Genomic DNA, 22,509 nt, shown 5'->3' on the forward strand with positions numbered 1-22,509 from the left:
TATAAAACTTAAAGTTACAAGTTTAATCATCTTACTTTATATAAAAAAAGTAAAAGATTTTTTAAAATTAACTTAAACACATTAATATAGCCAATTATTATAAAAGAATAAAGGGCTAAACAACATTAAGCTATTATTACATTTACAATAATAATAGTTAATAAATTTAAACTTAAAGCTATAAAAACAGTTTAAAACTATAAAATCACTTAATTACTAGAGAACCAATCTGCTGAACAGATTGATTTATACTGAATTATATTATAATATTCCATAGAATTACAATTTGTAAACAATGTACTAGCAATACATGTGCAAATTACCACATTGGAAATATTTGGTTGGGCAGAGCACAAAAAATAAATTGCGGCATTTAAGTCTCTTTCCATGTAAGTAGGACAAATACTTCCTGGACAAATTTTCCCGCATAAATTTTCCTGGGGAATTTTGTCCGATAAAAAATATTTTTTGACAGAATTTTTTGGACTTATTTTCTCTGCATAAAAAATCCTGATTTGGGGGAAATTTGTGTAAAAAAAGAAAATCTCAGATTTTTACAAAAACAACAATTTAAGATATTTTATGGGAACTTTACATAAAATAACATATATATAAGTACTAAATCTTCTTATAAAGCTGGTTCTGGTGCCGTTGGAGGTCTCCAAATCTATCTTCTTATACTGTACAGTCACCAACTCTCATTACAGAGAAACCTGCCTTTATGATGTTGAATGCTGCGCTTGGTACATACTTGATTATTACACATGGGATGATAAGAATATCACAAATAAAAACATGTATTTGGATGCTCCGTAGTTATTGGGTTAGACATTGAAGTGAGGCCATAGGTTATTAAACGGAGAATTTCTCTAAGGATTATTTAGGAAGTAAACTTGTATAAAGTAGTAAGTTGTTTTTTTTTGTGTCTGATAAGATCTTGTCAACGGCTAAAGATTTATTAATAGTCTAGGAAAGGTTTTAGGCTATCTCAGAGGAGAAGGGTTTTAACTAGTAAGTGTATCTTTGTGTGTTTGTTAAGATCTTGTAAACGGCTAAGTTATTATCAGTGGTCTAGGCTATTAGGCTTTATTAATTTTTTTTGGAAAAAGGAATTCAGGATAAAGATTCTCTTTCTTATGAATAAAACTATGATAAAGATTGAAAAACAAACTTTTTTACATTGAATTATAGATTTTTCCATTGGAGATTTAATAATGAATAGTTATATTTATGTACTTCGATATCATTTATGTAGAATGTAGATACAGTTTGTAGTATTTTCCTTTTGAAAATAACAAAACTTTTTAAAGCTTTTAGTGTTGAGAGAGATTATTAAAATGATGTTGTTCTCAATTATTAGTATTTTTCTTAATTTCAAAAATCACTTTTCGGCTTAACTTATAGTTCCACAAAATTCACTTAACAAGATAATGTAATTAGATTAGTCAAATATTTTCTAGATTATGACAAGTATAGATTAGACATGATTATATTTAATAAAAAGATCAATTTATTATCACGTTGTTTTTGAGATAAACCAAAAATATCCGAAAAAACGGTGGCAAGCATAAATCACATTGTTACAATTTATATAAGTATAAAATTTAAATTTGAAAATTTAAAAACTACATGATAAAAATAAAAATAACCTTAATTATTTTCTTTAAATATACAAGAAAAGGAAAAATACTGAGATCACGAATTTAATTTCAAATAGTATCATATTGGTTAATTTTATTTCCTATCTCTGAATAGTTATTTCTCGCATCGTATTATAAACGGGTTTCCGCGGATATAGAATGTACAATTATAAGATTAAAACTAGTTTTTTTAGCCCTGTGGTGGCAAAGGCACCGGCTAAATAACTGGTTTTAATCTTATGATTATACATTTCCTTATTCCTAGAAAGCTGGATATAATACGATGCTAGACATAGTTTTTTCGTATGGATGAGAACCGGTTCCTATCCACCGCATCCGAATGAATACGAGAAAAGATATTGTAACAGAAATATTTATTTATGTCGTTTAATATTAGAATCCTTTACCAAAGGTCATTAATTTGTGAAGTATTCAAAACAAAACACACGGCATTAAGTACTGATGTACGTATGTGAGTTGTTTGATGAATTAGAATGAGTAGCAAATGTTTCCTGTCAATTGAACTTTTAAAATTGTAAATTATTTAGTGAATAAATTTTTTGGAGTGGGGACAAAATACCTAATTTAAAAATGCCTAATTTTATAAATGTCTAATGTGACAAAACACCTAACTAAAAATACCTAACATTAAAAATACCTAACTTTAAAAAAAACCTAATTTTAAAACACCTAATTTAAAAATATCTAATTTTAAGTATATCTTAACTGTTGTTATCTTTCTTTTAATAAAGTAACAGGATCTGAGTCTGCCTATATTGAAGAATCTTTACAATGTAGCTTCTCATAGGTCATAGGCCAAGAGAAATCTTCCATAGAAAAAACTGACCCCCCAAAAAAAATTTTAAAACTAAAATAATATATGGGATGTTGAATTCAACCTCCTACCACATCAAGTGGCGAAGCCTCTAATAAAGTAACAGGATCTCTGTGTGTGTGTGACTGTACTTACCAAAGGATCTAGCTTACTGCTGAACTGATATGGTTCTGCTTTACAATGTAGCCTCTCAAGTGCCACTAGAGGCCACTATGGGTAATTGAGGTTGAAGGGGGGGGGGGAAGGGTGGGTTAATTGATTTTTTATTTTTTTTGGGGGGGAGCTTTCTCAACTCAAGGTCATTTGACTTTCCATGAAAGAAACCACACTGGTAAGTTGCCATACTTTTGTGAATTATGCCAGAACTTTTATTACTCCAGTTCAGACCTGTCAGAACACAATAAATCAGCTAGACATCTCAAGAAGTTTGAATTTAATAAGAATTCGGTTTCGCCTTCTACTTCTACCAGTTTTGTTGATTGTGGTGAAGCAAATGTTACATGGGAAGGTGATTTAACAAAACACAAAAGGATTCATACAGGTGAGAAACCATTCAAATGTAATTTTTGTGAAAAGACTTTCAAAAGAAAAGGTAATTTAACTGAACATAAGAGGATCCATACAGGAGAGAAGCCATACACTTGTGATACATGTGGAAATTCATTCACACAACTAAATCTATTGAAAAGGCACAAGATGATCCATACAGGAGAGAAGCCATTCTCTTGTGATACATGTGAGAAAACTTTCTTTAAGAAAAGTAATTTGACAAATCATAAAAGGATTCATACTGGGAAGGTGATTTAACAAAACACAAAAGGATTCATACAGGTGAGAAGCCATTCAAATGTAATTTTTGTGAAAAGACTTTTTAAAAAAAAGGTCATTTAACTGAACATAAGAGGATCCATACAGGACAGAAGCCATTCACTTGTGATACATGTGGAAATTCATTCACACAACTAAATCTATTGAAAAGGCACAAGATGATCCATACAGGAGAGAATCCATTCTCTTGTGATACATGTGAGAAAACTTACTTTAAGAAAAGTAAATTAACAAATCATAAATTGATCCATACTGGAGAGAAGCCATACTCTTGTGTTATATGCAAAAAATCTTTTAATAATAGTTCTAACTTTTCAAAACATAATAAAACAGCTAAACATCTGAACAAGTTGGAATCTACTAAGGACAATTTTCCACCTTCTGCTTCTACCAGTTTTGTTGAATGTGGTGAAGCTGATATAAAACTTGAGATAAAAAAAGAAGATACTTCTGATGAGGATCCTCTCTTTATGGAGGCTAAGATGGAGGCTGGGAATATTGAAGAAACTTTAAAACAGGAAATAGAAGATGAAGAAAGTCAGGATAAAGATTCTCTTTCTTGTGATTACTACAATTGATATTGTGGAGAATAAGATTGAGATATAATGTATATTTTCTCAGGGGATATTTAACATTGACTTTATAATGTATTTAATTAATTTTTTAACTAAATTATGTGAATATTCTTGTTATTAGAAATAGTACCTACAATGCATGTAGTTAATACCTATGTAGTTGCTAGTTGCTACCCAGTACCTAGTTTAACTTAACCTAACATAGTATAAAAGAATAGAACAATTTCTCTTACTAATTTAATTCCAAAGATTTCTTATATTTGTTTAATGTTATTTTAACTAAATCATGTAAATAGATATCTTATTTTCTTTTTGTGTAAAAAGTAATCCATTTTTATACTTTTAGAGTTGAAATTAAATAGGTATGACCTAACATCTAGGAGTTATTAATGTTTTTTTTTTATATTATTTTTAAAATCTTTCAAACCCTAACTGACTATTATGAATTCATAAATGTTTAGAAATTATTTTGTTATTTTCCTGAATGCTACTATTACTATAATAACTTAATATGTATGAATTGTATAAATCTACAATCCTTTTCTACCCCTGATAGTCATGCTACAAACAGAATTTTATTACAAGAATTTTATTTTTTCCCTTGTCTTCTATCTTTATATTAGATCCATTGAATAAGTTCTAAGAAAAACAAAGCTTATTTTACCTCTTTAATGTTTTATTCAGCAAAATATTTCTGATTTTAAAACTAATTTAGATCTCATTATCAAACTTGTAAAATAATAATTATATTTATTTTCAGACAGAATATAAAATGAAATAAATCTTGAGATTATAAAAGAAAGAAAACACGAGTAATTTCAGATTAGCAAATAGAAGTAAGTTCGCCAAAAAAGTTAGTTTTTAGTACAGATATATAAATTTATTTAGTAGAAATATTAATAAATGTACCACTTTTGAGCACTGATACAGGGATGATTTCTTAACTGGTTATTGGCGGTTTTTTATTAGTAGTCCTTCCGTTAGTATGTCTGTCTGTACAAGTATGTAACTGAAATCTTTAACTTTGGCTAAAATAGAGCTAGTAGAATGATTCTTATAATTAAGGAATCGTCAAATCAATTTCTATGATACTACAAATGTCCATCAAAGACAAAGTTTTTATTGATTTAATGTCATTTTAGAGGGTAAGAGTACATTATATCTTGGTTACCTTGTTATAAGTTTCAGAAAATATTATCTGGGTTTGTTTAGCTTTACACCGAAGGATAGTAATCTCTAAGATTAAGCCAGAAATAGGGATTGCTTGTTTTGTGAGCTTACTAGATTCTCTGTACCCACCTTGATCACAGTTTTCATGTTTTGTTTTGTCAAAGCTATACCTCCTTCGAGTGGGGTGTATCAATTTAATTTTTAACTTTTTCTTCAAATAAACTGAAATGTAGATATTTTATTTTACTGATAACTGAATTTAAATTTTAATATATTTTTAGGTTAAATTACAATGAATACTCAACATTCAGAAGAAAAGTAATTTAGATGCAAAATAGGTAATCTGTATTTTTTTCAGAAACTTATTTTGAAGAGACATAAAAAATATCACATAATGAATTCAATGAAATACTCTTGTGATACTTGTGAAAAGTCATTTGCACATGAAAGTAAATTAATAAGACACAAGATGATCCATACAGCCATACAGGAGAGAAGCCATTTAAATGTGAGTTTTGTGAAAAGGCATTTTCAGACACAAGTTCCTTAACAAGACACATAAGAATCCACATAGGAGAAAAGCCTTACTCTTGTGATACATGTGAAAAGGCTTTCTTACAACAAGGTCATTTAAATGAACATAAGAAGATCCATTCAGGAGAGAAGCCATACTCTTGTGATACATGTGAAAAAGCTTTCTCACGTCAAAGTAGTTTAATTGACCATAAGAGGATTCATACAGGGGAGAACCCATACTTTTGTGTTTTATGCCAGAAATTTTATTCCTCTAGTTCAAACTTGAGAATGCATAATAAATCATTTGGACATCTCAAGAAGTTGGAATCAACTCAGAATATAGTTCAACCATCTACTTCTACCAGTTTTGTTGATTGTGCTGAAGCTGATATAAAAATAGTGATAAAAGAAGAAGAAACTCTTGATGAAGATCCTATCTCTATAAAGATGGAGGCTGAGAGTGTGGAAGTAATTATAAAAGAGGAAATAAAGGAGGAAGAACGAATTGAGAGTGAAAAATTTGTTTAAGTAGATAAAAATAAAATTGTCTGATAAATGCATGAACCTAGTTTGCGAATTTGTTGTAAATGTCTTTTAGCCTTATTATATATTTATTTTTGTATTTAAGATTTGAAAAATGTGTAAATAATATTACTTCTCCAAAATCAATTTTAGATGAAAAAATCATGATTCTTTGAAGAAAATGTTATTTGTGAAATGTGTAAATAGGTACCTAGTATCATTTATACTTTGTTTGCTTTATTGTTTAAACATAAATATGCGTTGCTCTTATCCTGCCGGGCTACCTTGTACCAAATTTATCTAAACCTAAGTTATAGGAATGCTAATTGATATATTATTGCAAAAAGGGGGGGGGGTTTAATGTAACCATCTCGTAATCAATGTATAAAGGGCACTTAAAATTCGAATTTGATCTGAAATGTTGCATGAGTAATCCTTGGTAGGTCTATTTTCCCTAAATCGAAAAAAAAGTTGAAAAAGTAACGGCTAACGGCTCAGCCGTTTAGCCGTTTTTGGCTATTTTAAGGGCAAATCTGTCATAAATTACGTAGAAATCAACTTTTGAAACGTATTTTTGCTTTAAATCATGTGAAATGATACAAAAAAACATTTTTTAGATTTCTAGTACCAGCAACTACCGGCTAGAACCGTTTGAAAACGTTTTGGATCGGAAAAGAGCATTATGTGGAGAGAGGTTTCGTGATGGATTTCGCTTGAAAATACCCAACAAATGGCTATACGGATGAGCCGCCAGCCGTTAGCCGCTACTTTTCCAACTTTTTGTTCGATTTAGGGAAAATAGACCTACCAAGGATTACTCATGCAAAATTTCAGATCAAAATTCGAATTCTAAGTGCCATTTATACACTGATTACGAGTTGGTTGCATTAAACCCCCCCCCCCCCCCTTAATATTTCAACTAAATTGTGTAGATACTGTTTCTAATTGGGATACATTTTTCTGTCCCTTTGTGCAAATGTTTGTCTCCCTTTAATTTTTTTTCTAATTTCTAATTTTTTTTTACTATTTTCAATTTCTTACACTCAATTAGTTCTCATAATTAAAATTGTGTTAAATGTAAAATCATTATTATTTTTATTTTCAGACTGAATACAAATGACTTGAGACTCCCATGATTATAAAAATATAACGCGAGTAATTTAAGTTTAGTAAAGTAAGTTAGTTTCCTATATTACAAATATTATGTAGCAGAATCTTTAGAATATCAATATTAAAGATGTAGGATGTCTCTCTGTCATAAAAGTGAAAATTAATTTCTGTAATATATAATATTCAATAAAAAAAAAAAAGTTAAGGTTTTTGATGGTTTTTTTCTATAGTAGGTATGTATTTATTATAAATAAAAGCTAAAGATGGACATTAAATAACAAAAGTAGATCGGGTAAAAATACTCTAGTCGTGTACATGTAAGTGGATAGAAGAGAAAGTTGGATAAGAATTAGATTTAAGATTAGAGTTTTCATCTAGAAGATATATCTGATTCTGGATTTCTTTTACCTGAATAGTGTACAGATGTATGGCACACCTAAAATATAGAGTTATAAGTTTAAATAAGATGTATGGAGTAAGTTTTCAAAGACATACACACACACATAAATTATATATAGAGTAACTGTTATACCAAAACCAGTATTTGAAATGATTATTAAAATTTTCAGCGTGGCCACATTCTTCAGTATACTGAAAATCTTCAGTATTCTTCAGTATTTGGAAATTGGGGCTTCAGTATTTTCAGTAAATACTGAATATTCAGTATTTGAAAGTTTTATTCAGTATTTTTCAGTTTTTTGAAATTTTCATGATTCAGTATTTTCATTATTTCTTAAATTCCAAAAAAAAATTGCATAAATAAGATGTTTTTTCAAGTAGTTGATGTCAGATTTTTTTTCGGCGCTTCGCGCCTCACTTTCCTTTAAATTACCCTATAACTTGTACATTAATTTTGCTTTTTTTATGGTAATATACATTTTTTTTTCAATTTCATCTCAAATATAAATTTTTTAGATATTTGAGATGCTTTTATACAGTATTTTTCAGATATTTTTTTTGTCTATTAAAAGAATGAATAATCTAAGGTGAGTACTTTGCATAGTTATTGAAGGTAAAGTTTTTTAGCATGCTCTTAACCATAGACTTCCAAGGGGGGGGGGGTAAAGTGGTGATTCCCCCCCCCCCCAATTTTTTTTTCATTTTATCCCCCCCATTCAAAATTTTACCCTACCCTGGGGGTGCCGTAGGCACCCCCATCCGTTTACGAGGGGGTATTTACCCCCCAAACAATTTTGGGGGGTTAAATACCCCCCCCTAAAATAAAAAAAATTTTGTGCGCTTCGCGCGATTTTTTAATACTAAATATTTAATAAAATTTAAATTACCCCCCCCAAAAATTTTCCCCGGGGGTAAATTTTGGGGGGGGGGGTAAACAAAATTTACCCCTGCCAACAGATTTCATGGGGGGTAATTACCCCCCCCAAACAAATTTTACCCCCGGGGTAAGAAAACTTTTTTGGGGGGGGGAAAAAAAATTTGCTGCGCGCTTCGCGCGCCATTTTACCCCCCCCCCATAAGCGAATTACCCCCCCTTAAAAAAATTTTACCCTCCACCCCCCCAAAAAAAGGTTGGACGTCTAGGCTCTTAACTCAACTAAAAAGTATTTAAGTTTTGTAATCATTTAAAATATTTATCAGTCATTTTCTGCTTAATTGGTGCAAGAAAATCTAAGAGGCTAAATTAAAAGATCTTTAAAATATCCCCCTAATAATAAAGCTATGATGATATGAAATTTTGAAATGAGGAATCATATAAAAAAAATACTTATTCAGTATTTGTATTTTTTGTTCAGTATTTCAGTATTTTTTCTTATTTTAGGATTCAGTATTTTCAGTATTTCCTTTTTTTTCTTCAGTATTTTCAATATTTTTTCTTGTTTTAGGATTCAGTATTTTCAGTATTTCCCTTTTTTTCTTCAGTATTTTTAATATTTTTTCTTGTTTTAGGATTCAGTATTTTCAGTATTTCCCTTTTTTTCTTCAGTATCAGTATTTTTTTGGTTGTGGCCACACTGATTATTTTTAAGACTTAGATTTATTATCTTCATTTTTACATAAGTATTACATTAAATATAATTTATTCCAGGTGCAATAACTATTAAGAAACTATCATGAACAAGTGTCATATCTGCTGCAAGGAATTTTCTTACAAGAGCCATTTAGCAATTCATATGAGAATCCATACAGGAGAGAAACCATTCAAATGTGATTTTTGTGAAAGGGGATTTTCAAACCGTAGAGACTTGAATAGGCACAGGTGGATCCATACAGGAGAGAAACCATTCAAATGTGATTTTTGTGAAAGGGCATTTTCAGATCGTAGTGACTTTAATAGGCACAGGAGGATCCATACAGGCGAAAAGCCATACTCTTGTGATACATGTGAAAAATCATTCTTACATCAAAGTGAACTAAAATTCCATAGGAGGATACATACAGGTATAAAGCCTTTCTCATGTGAATTATGTCAAAAATATTTTATATCAGGATCAGAACTGTCACAACATAATGTAACAGCTCGACATCTCTACAAGTTAGAATCTACTGAGAATACAGTTACATCTTCTGCCTCTACCAGTTTTGTTGATTGCGGTGAAGCTGATATCAAACTAGAGATAAAAGAAGAAAAAACTCTAGTTGAAGATCCTCTCTCTATCAAGATGAAGGCTAATACTTCTGCTTCAGTTGCTTGTATTGAGGTTAAGAATAAGAAATCTTTCTCATGTGATGTTTGTTTTAAAATATTTAAATCTAAAGAAGTCTTAAGTATTCACAAGTATATGCATCCAGAACCAAAAATTAAACTAGAGATAAAAGAAGAAGGACCTCTTGATGAAGATCCTCTCTCTGTGGAGGCTAAGGTAGAGGCTGAGAATGTTGAAGAAACTATGAAACAAGAAATAGAAAAAGAAATTCAGGATAAGGATTCTCTTTCTAGTGAACAGAATCCTGATGAGAATGGGATGAATACAATTGATATTGTGGAACACAAGATTGAAATATAAGGCTTTTATTTTACCTATGATATCATGAAGAATATAAAATTAATTTTTGTTTTAATTTTTACTTTTCATTGTTCAATTAAAATCATTTTTTAAAAAGTAATTCGGATCATAGATGAAAAAAAGATTGTTGGGTTTTGTTGTATTTTAACATTAGCTTTTCTCCTATTTCTAGCCCCTGTGTGGCCAATATCCAATCATTAACATTTCCCTAACCTAAAATAACCTATTAAAAGCTACTGTGAAAATACGACGAAACTCGCTACTTTGTTTGCTTTGGCAGAATTTTTCAGAAACTAACTTTTGATCAATTCTTGTTTTTTTACTATTTTGATTCTTCTCCTAAAAGAACAATATATTGATCTTAAAATATGATGATATTGTGGAACACAAGATTGAAATATAAGGCTTTTATTTTACCTATGATATCATGAAGAATATAAAATTAATTTTTGTTGTAATTTTTACTTTTCATTGTTCAATTAAAATCATTTTTTAAAAAGTAATTCGGATCATGGATGAAAAAAAGATTGTTGGGTTTTGTTGTATTTTAACATTAGCTTTTCTCCTATTTCTAGCCCCTGTGTGGCCAATATCCAATCATTAACATTTCCCTAACCTAAAATAACCTATTAAAAGCTACTGTGAAAATACGACGAAACTCGCTACTTTGTTTGCTTTGGCAGAATTTTTCAGAAACTAACTTTCGATCAATTCTTGTTTTTTTACTATTTTGATTCTTCTCCTAAAAGAACAATATATTGATCTTAAAATATTTCTTGCATTATGCTTATTATTTTTCAGATAAAAAATGAAAGGAAATAATATGATAAATGAGTTATTCTTCAAGCCTTCATTGAAACCAACAGGTATATATATTTTTTAAGAAAACAAATCAATACAAGTTTTTAAAAAAGGGTATCAGGTTACTTTCTCCACCAATCCTATTTTTTGTTAATGCTTGCTTGTCATTTGTATACCCCTTTGGACCTCCAAAACATAGGTCTCCAAAAAGAATGTCTGTTTTTTTTTGGGGACAAACTTTCTTCAGTTTTGGGTATTTTCATACGATTTACATTTTTTTTGTTAAAGGCATTAGAAATTAAATTCCTGTCATCGAATTTCTCTCATGTGTATCTGCCAGAGTAGTATGATGTATGTGTGTCTGTTTAAATGAGTTGAGGTAGAATATTAAGGGATTGCAATAAAGATAATAAAAGGAAAAATTATTGTGAAACAATAAAAAATGTCCAATTTGTAATTGTCAAGAATATTGTCTTTCTTCATTTATTTTATAGGAAAGTAATTAAATAACATTATGGTAAGATAATTTCTATAATTCCTTTCTATTTTGGTATTGCAACATTTTAATTAATTCCAGGTGAAAGAACAATTATCTATCCATCATGAACAAGTGTCATATCTGCTCCAAGAAATTCTCTTGCAAGAGCGCTTTAACAATTCATATGAGAACACATACAGGCGAGAAGCCATACAAATGTGATTGGTGTGAAAAAGCTTTCTCAACTAAAGGTCATTTAACTGTACACCAGATGATCCATACAGGCGAAAAGCCATACTCTTGTGATTTATGTGAAAAGACTGTGTCAATTAAAAATTTCCATTAACTAAAAGGACATTCATTATGTTAAAATTGTGAATAACTAAAATATTTGTTTAGGTTGTTTGTTGCAAATTATTTGTGAATGAGAAGATTACCTAAATCAGAGATAATGATTAAGATCAAAGTTTATATGATGTAATTTAAATAAAATAGAATTATATTAATTTTTCTTTATTCAGAAGCTTTTATATTTGAAATTCTTTATTAAAGACATAATTTTATTTTCAGATAATTCCATCAATTTATTAGCACACCTATTATAGGAAATGTTGCATTATATCCAGTAATATAAAAGTGTGTGAAGGGGTAAAAATGTACTGTTAAGTGAAATAAATTAACTTAATAAAAATATACCTCCCCTTTATTCCTTTAATTGCAAGGATAGCATACCAAAAGTAGCTTTTAATTGGGACAATCACTACTCGTTAAAGTGAAGTATTTTTAAGTAATTGGGCAATTATTTTATGGCTTGTGAATATAAGTTTTAGCCGCCACAGTGCTAATAAAAGGAACTAGTGACCATATCAGCTAAGCCAATAATCTTATGGTGGTGCTGATCCCACTATCTTAAATCATTGTGATTTATACTGGATTTGAGTGACAGGAAATACCTGTAGGTGCGGCCACAGAACTCCCCCCTCCTCTATTAGAGTTGTAGGCAGGGGAAAGAGGGAGATAAGTGTAAGTGGAAGCATACCAAGTTTTGAGTCTCACTGATTAAGTAACAGGGATTACCTGTAGGTGCGGCCACAGAACTCCCCCCTCCTCTTATTAGAGTTGCAGGCAGGGGAAAGAGGGAGATAAGTGTAAGTGGAACTCCTACTTACCCAAAGATTGTGTCTTAACTTGGACTACTCACCTGATCACCAGCATATCCAACATAATATAATATACCTTTTTTATATACTTCATACCTACAATTACCTGGTCCTACTCTGGTAATAAGTATTAGTCGAGTTCTGCAAAGGACTGACCTATACTACTTCTGTTTGCAGTCTTAACTAGACTGGTTTCATTGAAGCCGTCTAGAATTTAATCTGTTCCTGGAAGATCCTACCAGTATTAGTCTAGTTCTGCAAAGAACTGGCCTATACCTCTGTTTGGAGTCTAACTAGGCTGGTTTCATTGAAGCTGTCTAGATTAATCTGCTCCTTGAAAATCCTAACTGTATTAGTCGGGTTCTGCAAAGAACTGACCTATACTTCTGCTCGCTGTCTAACTAGGCTGGTTTCATTGAAGCTGTCTAGAATTAAATCTGTTCCTGAAACCCTACCTGTATTAGTCTGGTTCTGCAAAGAACTGACCTATACTTCTGCTTGCTGTTTAACTAGGCTGGTTTCATTGAAGCCGTCTAGAACCTAATCTGTTCCTGCAAATAATATTACCGGTATTAGTCGAGTTCTGCAAAGAACTGACTGATACTTTCTTTCTTCACAATCTAACTAGACTGGTTTCATTGAAGCTGTTTAGAACTTAGTCTGGTCCTGCAAAGAGCCGACTAAACCCAATCAAAACATAACTTTTGAACCTTTGAGACTAAAACTACTGTTCAGAAAATAAGTAATATCATGTCTAACCAATCTTGGGGAACCTTTACACCAACATCTGATAGTGTAAAGACACCTAAATCTTCTGTGTCCGAGAAAACTGGTACTGTTCTCCGAAAGTCCACCAGACCTAGAATCCTCCCATTGAAAGCTCCTGTATTAATTGGAAGAGCTTCTCAACTACAGAAAGACATGAATGAAATGGTGAACCCTGTGTTATCTATTGATAAAAGCAGTCTCACTCCATTTCATAGCACCCCTGCCACCTCTCCAAGTACTGAAAGAGACAATATGACTCCTAAGATAAGACTTGCCAATTATCAAGATGACCATCAATTCACTACTACACCACTTATTGACAGTGCAGGCACCAAACTCATTTCATCCCCAAGTCCTGTACCTAAGATTACTGCTGAAAGCACACCAGTTAATCTTAATAACTACCTGGATACTGTGAATGCTCACATTGATAAGTATGGTAATGACTTGTCTGTTGATCCTGATGCTAAAAGATCAGCTAATGTCAGATACAAGGACCTTCTTGTAAAGGTAAGTAATGCTAAAAGTATTGCTATTGAAAGAAATGATCATGCTCTACTGATCAGATGTTCTGAACTCAGCTCAAAGCTTGATGATTTTAAACTCAAATGGAATATGTCAAGTAATAACAACTCATTGCTTAATCAATCAGATTTCCATGGTTTTCCTACCCTACCATTATCCATTAGCCCTGCTGCAACTATTGCCCAAAACAATGATCCAGCAGTCAAGCAAAAACCATCTACTGCTAACATCTTAAGAGAGGAATTTAAAAATCAGCTAAGTGATCTTGAAAAGAAAGTTCCCCATACTGATCTCATCAATAGTCTGACCAGCAGGATAAATGCACTAGAGCTTAAACAACAAACTCCTCTTATGGAGTTAAATGCAACTTCTTCTGATGCAGCTGAGTTGTTCACACAACTAGCTGATATTGGAACAAGAATAAATGACTTGGAACATACACTAACCAGCTATCAAATTGCAATGAATAAATATTCAGACCTTTCCTCAAGGATAAGTGTTGTTGAAAATGATGTAAAAGAAAACTCAAACCAAATCAACTCTCTTGAAGATCAACTTAAAACTACAAATTCTAAGATTGATGAGCAAACCCGTCAGAGCACTTATCAATTTAACATAATTCAAGAGTGTCTAAATAACTTATCTACCCAATTCAACTCTTTCAGTCAGCTTCAGCATGGAATGGGAAAGGAATTCTCATCATTTAGAATGACCATTAATAATGAACTTGAGAACATTCATGGAGCTGTAGAAAACCTAGCTGGAAATCTTACTTTTCAACAAACTACTGCTATTGTAGCTGAACATCAAGATAGAACAAATAGAACATCAGCAAAGCAGGTAGAATCAGTCTATAATCATACCATTACAATTCCATTGTAATATTTTGAGGTCGTAGTCAAGGTTGTCGTTGTCGAGAGTTAGTTGATGATGTGAAGAAGGTGGAGGTGGGTGAGCAGGTTGGGATGGTGCTTGAGAGGATGGTGAATGTTGTGTAGGAGTTGAAGCGTTGGTTGGAAGAGTCAAAGGATCATTTAAACATTTGGGACAAATATAGGTTTTGTTGTTGTAGTCTTTTTTGGTTGTGGATTTAAGGTTGCTACAGTTGTTTTGTGAACGAAAGTGTATCCATTCAGAACATCTGCAGCATTGGACAGATCTTGAATTTCTTCTAAGCTCGACGTTGCATATTGGACAGATGTAAATGGGTCCAGGGTTAGGTTCTATGCCGGCCTTAAGTAGTAGGAGTTTGACCAGTCCAGCCGACATTGGCTGGTCAATTAGCATAAAAATTCATGGCAGAATACATGTTCCTCTGTGAGGAGTAGGTTGATGGACTTTGCTGGCTGATCTGCTGGTGTTGATCCCCAGGTAGTTGCACGTCGTACACGCTCCATCTCGACAACCCCCCTAATTAAACCTGGTAAAGATCCCCAAGATTCCAACTCCTACCGTCCTGTCTCCCTTCTTTGCCCTGCTATTAAAATCCTAGAACGTTTGCTTCTCCCAATCTTAACTGAATCCTTGGAAATCCCTGTCTTTCAACATGGATTTCGAAAGAACCACTCAACTGTATCAGCACTTAATGATTTTAATGACCAAGTTGCTTCTGGCTTCAGCAAGAAACGACCACCTGATAGAACAGTTTTGCTGCAGATTGATCTCAGCAAAGCCTTTGATATGGTGTCGCATGATAAACTACTAAATGACCTTGGACAATCACCCTTGCCAGATTCTCTGAAAAGATGGTTCTGCTGTTACCTGAAAGGCCGACAATCTCGTGTTAATTTCAGAAACACTACCTCTAAATGCAGAAATGTTAAGGCAGGTGTCCCACAAGGAGCGGTAACATCTCCAATCCTTTTCAACTACTACCTCCGGAACCTTCCAAATCCACCCAAGGGTATCCAAGTAGTCCAGTATGCTGATGACATCTCAATATACGCAACTGGCTTGGATATAGATGCTCTAACTGAAGCCATCAATGCATATGTACCCAAGGTTATAGACTTTCTTAGCGAACGAGAACTTACTGTGTCACCAGAAAAATCAACTGTTACTTTATTTACTCCAGACACTAAAGAGTACAAGATCCACCCTCAAGTCAAAATTAACAACATCCTGGTAAAATTGGAGCATGAACCCAAGCTCCTGGGAGTAACATATGACACAATGCTCACATTCTCCAAGCACATCAAGAACATCTCCAGCACAGCTAACACCAAGATCAACATGCTCAAGTCTCTTTGTGGCACCGACTGGGGCCAAGACAAAGAGACAATGACAATGACGTATAAAGCCATTGCCAGAAGTGCCATGGAGTATGCCTGTCCAATATGGAGTCCTATTATTTCAGACTCTAATTGGGAGAAACTTCAGATCTCTCAAAATAAAGCTTTGAAAGTAATCACCGGAAATCTTAAAATAGCTCCTTTTCAACATATTCATCAAGAAACTAAAGTGATGCCAATAAAAGAACACTGCATGATGAAAACCAAGCAGTTTCTATTAACTTGCCATCTTCCTGAACATCCAGGCAACAAACATGTTGAAAAGCAGCTACCTATCAGAAAACACCTTAAACCAACAATTCAGAACTTCAGAAGCAGCATAGAAGAACATCTACCTATAAATGCTGACAACAGAAAAGCTAAGCTTAAAGCTATCCACACAAAAGAAGTCAAAAACACGCTTGACAGCCTTCCCCCAAATAATGTTTTGGGGCGGGCCCCCCCTGAAGTTAACAAAGCTGAACTAAAACTAAGCAGACATGTCAGATCTCAACTCTCTCAACTGAGATCTGGCTACAGTAGAAGACTAAATTCCTACCTAACCAGACTTGACAATACAGTTGAAGATAAGTGCCCCAACTGTAGCTACATACCTCATGATACGGCACATCTTTTTAACTGCCCTGACGACCCCACAACCCTAACAGTTTTATCATTATGGACAAAGCCTAAACAGGCTGCTGAATTTCTCAAGCTCGACGAAGGAACCCCCTGATAAACTTCATTATAAGATGCAAAATACATGTTTTTGGCAGATACATGTGATGATCCTCTGGAGGCTAATCAATCAATCAAAGTCTATAATCATACTAGAAGCTGGGTAGATTGTCATAAGGACAATTTTAATAATCAAAGCCATTGTCCTCAATCCCGTCTTACTCCAACAGGACCACAAATTCCAAGAGGATCTCAAACACCAAGAAATTGTGTTGATTCTGATGACAATTCAACTGCCTCCATCCAGTCATCATTCTCTGCAAACTTGGATATATATGGTAAGTCCTTAAACAGACAATCAAAGAGTTTGAAATCATTATTATCCCCTGAGCCCTCAACATCCTTAGACAAGTATACACTGCAAGATGTATACCAAGTCAAGCTCCCAAATGTTAATTCTGAGAGAAGAGAACTACAGAAGGTGCTGAGAGATTATCTAAAGTATAATGATGCCAATATTGACTTATGTACTGAAGTTGAGAAAACCATTGAAAATGCAGAGTCCTGGTGTAATAAGATGAGAGATCTATATCTCTCAAAGGGCCACAACAAGAAATCTCAGACTGGCAAACTGTATGACTCACTTGATAAATTCTCTTCTAAATCTGATGTTGATGTCTTTGAATTTGTCAAAAGATTTGAATGCATTACTTCTGATTTTGAAATTTCATCTGAACGAGCTGAGCTTTTTTACACTAAGTATCTTGATTCTAATATACAAGATGAGCTGATCAAACAAAGAGATGATTATGATGCTATGAAAAGAATGCTAATGGAAAGGTATGGTGATGTTTGTACCATGGTTAGTAGTGCCCTTGATCCTGTAAAAAATGATGGCCCTCCTAAGCATACAGCTGACATTAAGACAAAGCTGACCTATTTCAGAAAGTTCTGAAGCTCCTTGCAAAAGATCAACAAGTTATTGTCATTTGCTGATGTTGATACAAACCAATTAGGTATGTATGTGTATGGTCATGACTTTATGAAAATTCTACTTCATCTTATTCCTGAATGGTGTGTTGATACTTACATTGATTCAATGCATGCTCTCAATCAAAGCATTGCTGGAATTTCTGGAAAGATTGCTTTTGACATCATGGTTTCATCAGTAGACTTGTTATATAAAAAAATATGATGACCTTGCCAGAACTGAAATACCACATAAAGCAAAGGAAAATCAGAAGTCAAATCATAAAGAGAAAGTTAAGACTGTTAAGATGGTTAAACATGTCACTAATCCCAACCCATCATCTAGTGAAAACAGTACTCTGTCTGACCTTAGTGACACTGAATCAGATTCTGATTCAACCACCAATGTTTTTCAAGCATACAGATCTCATGATGATTCAAAGAAGGGTAAAAAAGTTGCCAAGAATACATTTCCTTGTATTCTGAAAGGTCATAAACATGCAATACATGATTGTGTTGAATTCTTCCTTCATACCCCTAAAGAAAGAGTAGAGCACAGAAAGGAATTTCAATTCAGACATTGTACCTTATGCCTACAATCATCTGAAGAATGTAAATATAAAAAGTGTATGAACAATAGAGATATTCCCAAGATACTGGTCTGCAGAGATTGCAAAGAGTTATCAAAAACAAAGCACACAGCTTGTTATTCAGTTTTCTTTTGTTTTAATGATGATCACAAGAAGCCTTCCAACAATGATATGATTAAAGCATTGGAGCAATACATACCCAACTTCAAAGGTTCATTATTAAACTCACCTATCAATGTTGCTTGCCACTTTCAGGTTTACTCTTCATCTAAACAAGGATGTAAACCTAAAACTTTGACACGTCAAAGTCATCCTAATCAAGATGCACAGCACTTCAATACTTCTACTGGAATGGAAGAGTTACCCTCTGAGCTTGATAAAGTTGCAGAAGTTCATGAAGACTCCATTGCTGTCATGCAATTACTTTGTTTGAAGGGAAAACCAGTTTTGACCTTATATGATCGAGGAGCTAACCAGCACCTGATCAATGGTTCTCTTGCTGAGGAATTGCAAATCAAAGTAAATAATCCTGAGGCAAATGCTATTGGTGTTGTTTCAGGTGGTAAGATCTGGACAGATTATGGAACATACCAAATGTACCTAGGGCCAACAGCTGAAGGTAAATATCATGAAATTATAGCCCAGGGAATCAAAGATGTTACTGGTGTTATTCCAAGATATAGTTTAGAAGATATCAACAAAGAAGCATTAAGGTACTCTCACCTCGTTCCTGGAACTTCAATGCCACCCTATGTTGGAGGAGATAGAGTGAAATTACTTATTGGATTAAAGAATAGTGAATTGGAACCTGTTTGTATCATGAATCTTCCTAGTGGAATAGGTCTCTATAAATCTGTTTTCAAAGATATCTATGGAAGCATGTATTGCTATGGTGGACCCCATAAAACTTTTACCTCAATAAACAAAAAGTTTAATGGAAATGTAAATCACATATCAGTCTATTTTGCTGAAATGATTAATCAATACAGGTATTCTCCATATCTTCAGCTTATGGCAGCAATTGAACCTGATCTGATTGATACTGGGCATGACATTGCAAACATTCAGGAAGAAGGTTCAACATATACCTTATCATCTGAAACTTTCACATATCCTACCCCAGTAGCAATTTTTGGTTTTAAAGAACTTGGTGTGGATGTTATTCATGAGAATGATGGTCCTAACGATTGCCCTGATCTTAAGGCTAAACAAGTGTATGTTGACTTATCATCTATCAAACTCAATTATCAAAGCCCAGACTAAACTAAATATAAAGAGCAAGAATTTATAACAAGTTAACCTTTTTAGTATAATATTTTGTATTTTATTGTTTTATGATTTTAATATTCCATACTCAAATCAGAAGCATTGAATTATTTACTTCTATTCTTATAAGTTTTATGCAACTTCATACTAAATACTTTATTATTATTCAATTTTAAGTTTTATAATTTTATAAAAAAAAAATGAGTAAATAAACATCATAATGCTTAATCTATTTTATAGTGTTTAGCTGTGTCTATTTATACTTCCATGTGATTCTAATTGAGTAACCCCTTACACACAAATATGATTGTATTATTATGTACTTAATGAACATAAATGTAGTTATTTCATAACATGTAAATGTGAAATATTGTATTTTATCCAACTGAAACTAATGAAATTTTATTTATATATCAAACCTAGTCTAGATGAGATTATATTTTATCTGACTAAACAAATCAAAGTTAGAAGAACAAGCATAATCAAATAAAACAAATTTTTCCACAATGAATCTTTTCTCCCTGGGGGAGTGTGTCAATTAAAAATTTCCATTAACTAAAAGGACATTCATTATGTTAAAATTGTGAATAACTAAAATATTTGTTTAGGTTGTTTGTTGCAAATTATTTGTGAATGAGAAGATTACCTAAATCAGAGATAATGATTAAGATCAAAATTTATATGATGTAATTTAAATAAAATAGAATTATATTAATTTTTCTTTATTCAGAAGCTTTTATATTTGAAATTCTTTATTAAAGACATAATTTCATTTTCAGATAATTCCACCAATTTATTAGCACACCTATTATAGGAAATGTTGCATTATATCCAGTAATATAAAAGTGTGTGAAGGGGTAAAAATGTACTGTTAAGTGAAATAAATTAACTTAATAAAAATATACCTCCCCTTTATTCCTTTAATTGCAAGGATAGCATACCAAAAGTAGCTTTTAATTGGGACAATCACTACTCGTTAAAGTGAAGTATTTTTAAGTAATTGGGCAATTATTTTATGGCTTGTGAATATAAGTTTTAGCCGCCACAAAGACTTTCTCACTAAAATATGCTTTAACAAGTCATAAGAGGATCCATACAAATGAAAAATCATATTCATGTGATACATGTGGAAAATCTTTCCGTAAAAGGAAAGAGTTAAATGTCCATAAGAGGATCCATACAGGAATGAAATAAAAATGTGATACATGTGAAAACGCTTTCCGTACAAGGGCTGTGTTTACTCGTCATTTAACTCAGCATGGTGATAAGCCATACTCATGTGATACATGTGAAAAGACTTTCTCACAACATAGTTCATTAACTCGTCATAAGATGATCCATACAGAGGAGAAGCCATACAAATGTGATACATGCAAAAAGACTTTCTTACGAGAAAGTCAATTAAATATACACAGAAAGATTCATACAGGAGAGAAGCCATACTTTTGTGATACATGTGAAAAATTTTTTCGGACAAATGGTAAGTTAACTTCCCATAAGAGGATTCATACAGGAGAGAAACCTTACTCTTGTGATACTTGTGAAAAAGCTTTCTTTACAAATGGAGAGTTAACTGCCCATAAAAGGATCCATATTGGGAACAAGCCATACTCTTGTGAATTATGTAAGATATTTGTTTGCTCTAATTCAGAACTGTTAGGACATAATAAATCAGCTGGACATCTCAAGAAGTTAGAATCTACTAAGAATACAGTTCCACTTTCTGCCTCTACCAGTTTTGTTGATTGTGGTGATGATAATTTCAAACTAGAAATAAAAGAAGAAGAAACCCTTTTTGAAGATCCTTTCTCTATGGAGGCTGAGAATATTAAAGAAACTATAAAACAGGAAATAGAAGAAGAAGAAATTCAGGATAATTATTTTCTTTCTTGTGAACAGAGTCCTGATGAGAATGGGATGAATACAATTGATATTGTGGAACACAAGATTGAAATATGATGTTTTATGTTATGAGTCCTGATGAAAATAGAATAACTGCTAAAAATAGCTGATATTGCGGAACATAAAATTGAACTGTAATTCAACCTATTTGTAGATATTTTTTAGTTTATGGTAAATACATCATAAAATTAAGATATTTTTATATATTAGTGAGTTAGGATTATTGTAGTGATCTCATTATATCAAGTAATCCATGTTTAATAGAAACTTAGATTTCAAGTTAACATAAGAACTTTCTTTCTCTGAACACGTTTATGGTTGACGTTATAAATATTTATGATTAATCTTATTTCAACTAAATCATGTAGATATTCGTTTTATGGATTGTAGTTTAATATAAGGTCCATAATTGTTACACTATGAACAAAAATTGGATTTTGACAATTAAAATAATCTGAAAACTTTTTATCGCTAATATTTTCGCAAGCTACTAAAGACAGAATTTTACTTATGCAAATTAATTTTCCATCTCTCAAATTAATTTAAACTTTTAAATCTTTTAAATCTTTAACCAACATTCTCATAATTTAAAATTGTTTTACTTGTAAAATAATAATTGTATGTTTTTTTCAGACAGAATATAAAATGAAATAAGTCTCAATATTAGAAAACTGAATTTTATTAATAAACTAAAAGGAAAAAAACATAGGTATGTTTTATTTTAGCAAATTAAATTAAGTAAATGTCTGTCTGACCTCATAAAGAGACTTATTTTACCACTGAAATGATTTAGCTCTCTTTTAAGGTGTTCCGTTTTATTTGTATGATGATATGATATACCGATGTGCGCATGTGCGCATCAATGAAAAAAATGAAATAGACGACTTTTAAAGGCATCTTATCTAAACTTTTTGAAGAAAAACTTAAAAACGTTCATTAA

General features: G+C 32.2%; 3 protein-coding genes across 4 annotated transcripts in view; all 3 read left to right on the forward strand.

Annotated features, from left to right (window-relative positions):
• The first annotated feature begins 724 nt into the window (after positions 1-724).
• On the forward strand, positions 725-10,963 carry LOC145330850 (uncharacterized). Its single transcript, XM_080175513.1, has 6 exons — positions 725-743; positions 2,759-3,273; positions 3,357-3,864; positions 5,518-5,751; positions 6,294-6,300; positions 9,313-10,963. Exons 1-6 carry the CDS (start codon positions 725-727, stop codon positions 10,160-10,162), a joined length of 2,133 nt encoding a protein of 710 aa, XP_080031639.1. The 3' UTR covers positions 10,163-10,963.
• The window catches only part of LOC145330244 (uncharacterized), a 48,281-nt gene continuing 26,534 nt past the window's right edge, over positions 763-22,509 (forward strand). Inside the window, exon 1 of one of the 2 annotated variants that reach the window (XM_080174864.1) lies at positions 763-848. The gene's annotated coding sequence lies outside the window, so the exon portion shown is untranslated. The remainder of the gene's footprint in view (positions 849-22,509) is intronic. The other variant, XM_080174863.1, reaches the window with a different exon arrangement.
• On the forward strand, positions 17,589-22,203 carry LOC145330239 (uncharacterized). The gene is made up of 2 exons (XM_080174858.1): positions 17,589-20,275; positions 20,447-22,203. The coding sequence occupies exon 1, from the start codon at positions 18,120-18,122 to the stop codon at positions 19,662-19,664; it is 1,545 nt and encodes a 514-aa protein (XP_080030984.1). The 5' UTR covers positions 17,589-18,119; the 3' UTR covers positions 19,665-20,275; positions 20,447-22,203.

This window comes from Acartia tonsa, chromosome 10 (genome assembly GCF_053477335.1).
Source record: "Acartia tonsa isolate MP-2025a chromosome 10, ASM5347733v1, whole genome shotgun sequence".
In the NCBI taxonomy this organism is placed as follows: Eukaryota; Metazoa; Arthropoda; class Copepoda; order Calanoida; family Acartiidae; genus Acartia; species Acartia tonsa.

Bases quoted from the DNA above. Each gene is read 5' to 3' on its own strand.
- LOC145330850 (XM_080175513.1), top strand. The intron at 3,274-3,356 runs GTGATTTAACAA...TTTTAAAAAAAA, and splicing joins AAAGGATTCATACTGGGAAG to GGTCATTTAACTGAACATAA. The intron at 3,865-5,517 runs GTGATTACTACA...ATAAGACACAAG, and splicing joins GGATAAAGATTCTCTTTCTT to ATGATCCATACAGCCATACA.
- LOC145330239 (XM_080174858.1), top strand. From the start codon at position 18,120: ATGGTTAAACATGTCACTAATCCCAACCCATCATCTAGTGAAAACAGT.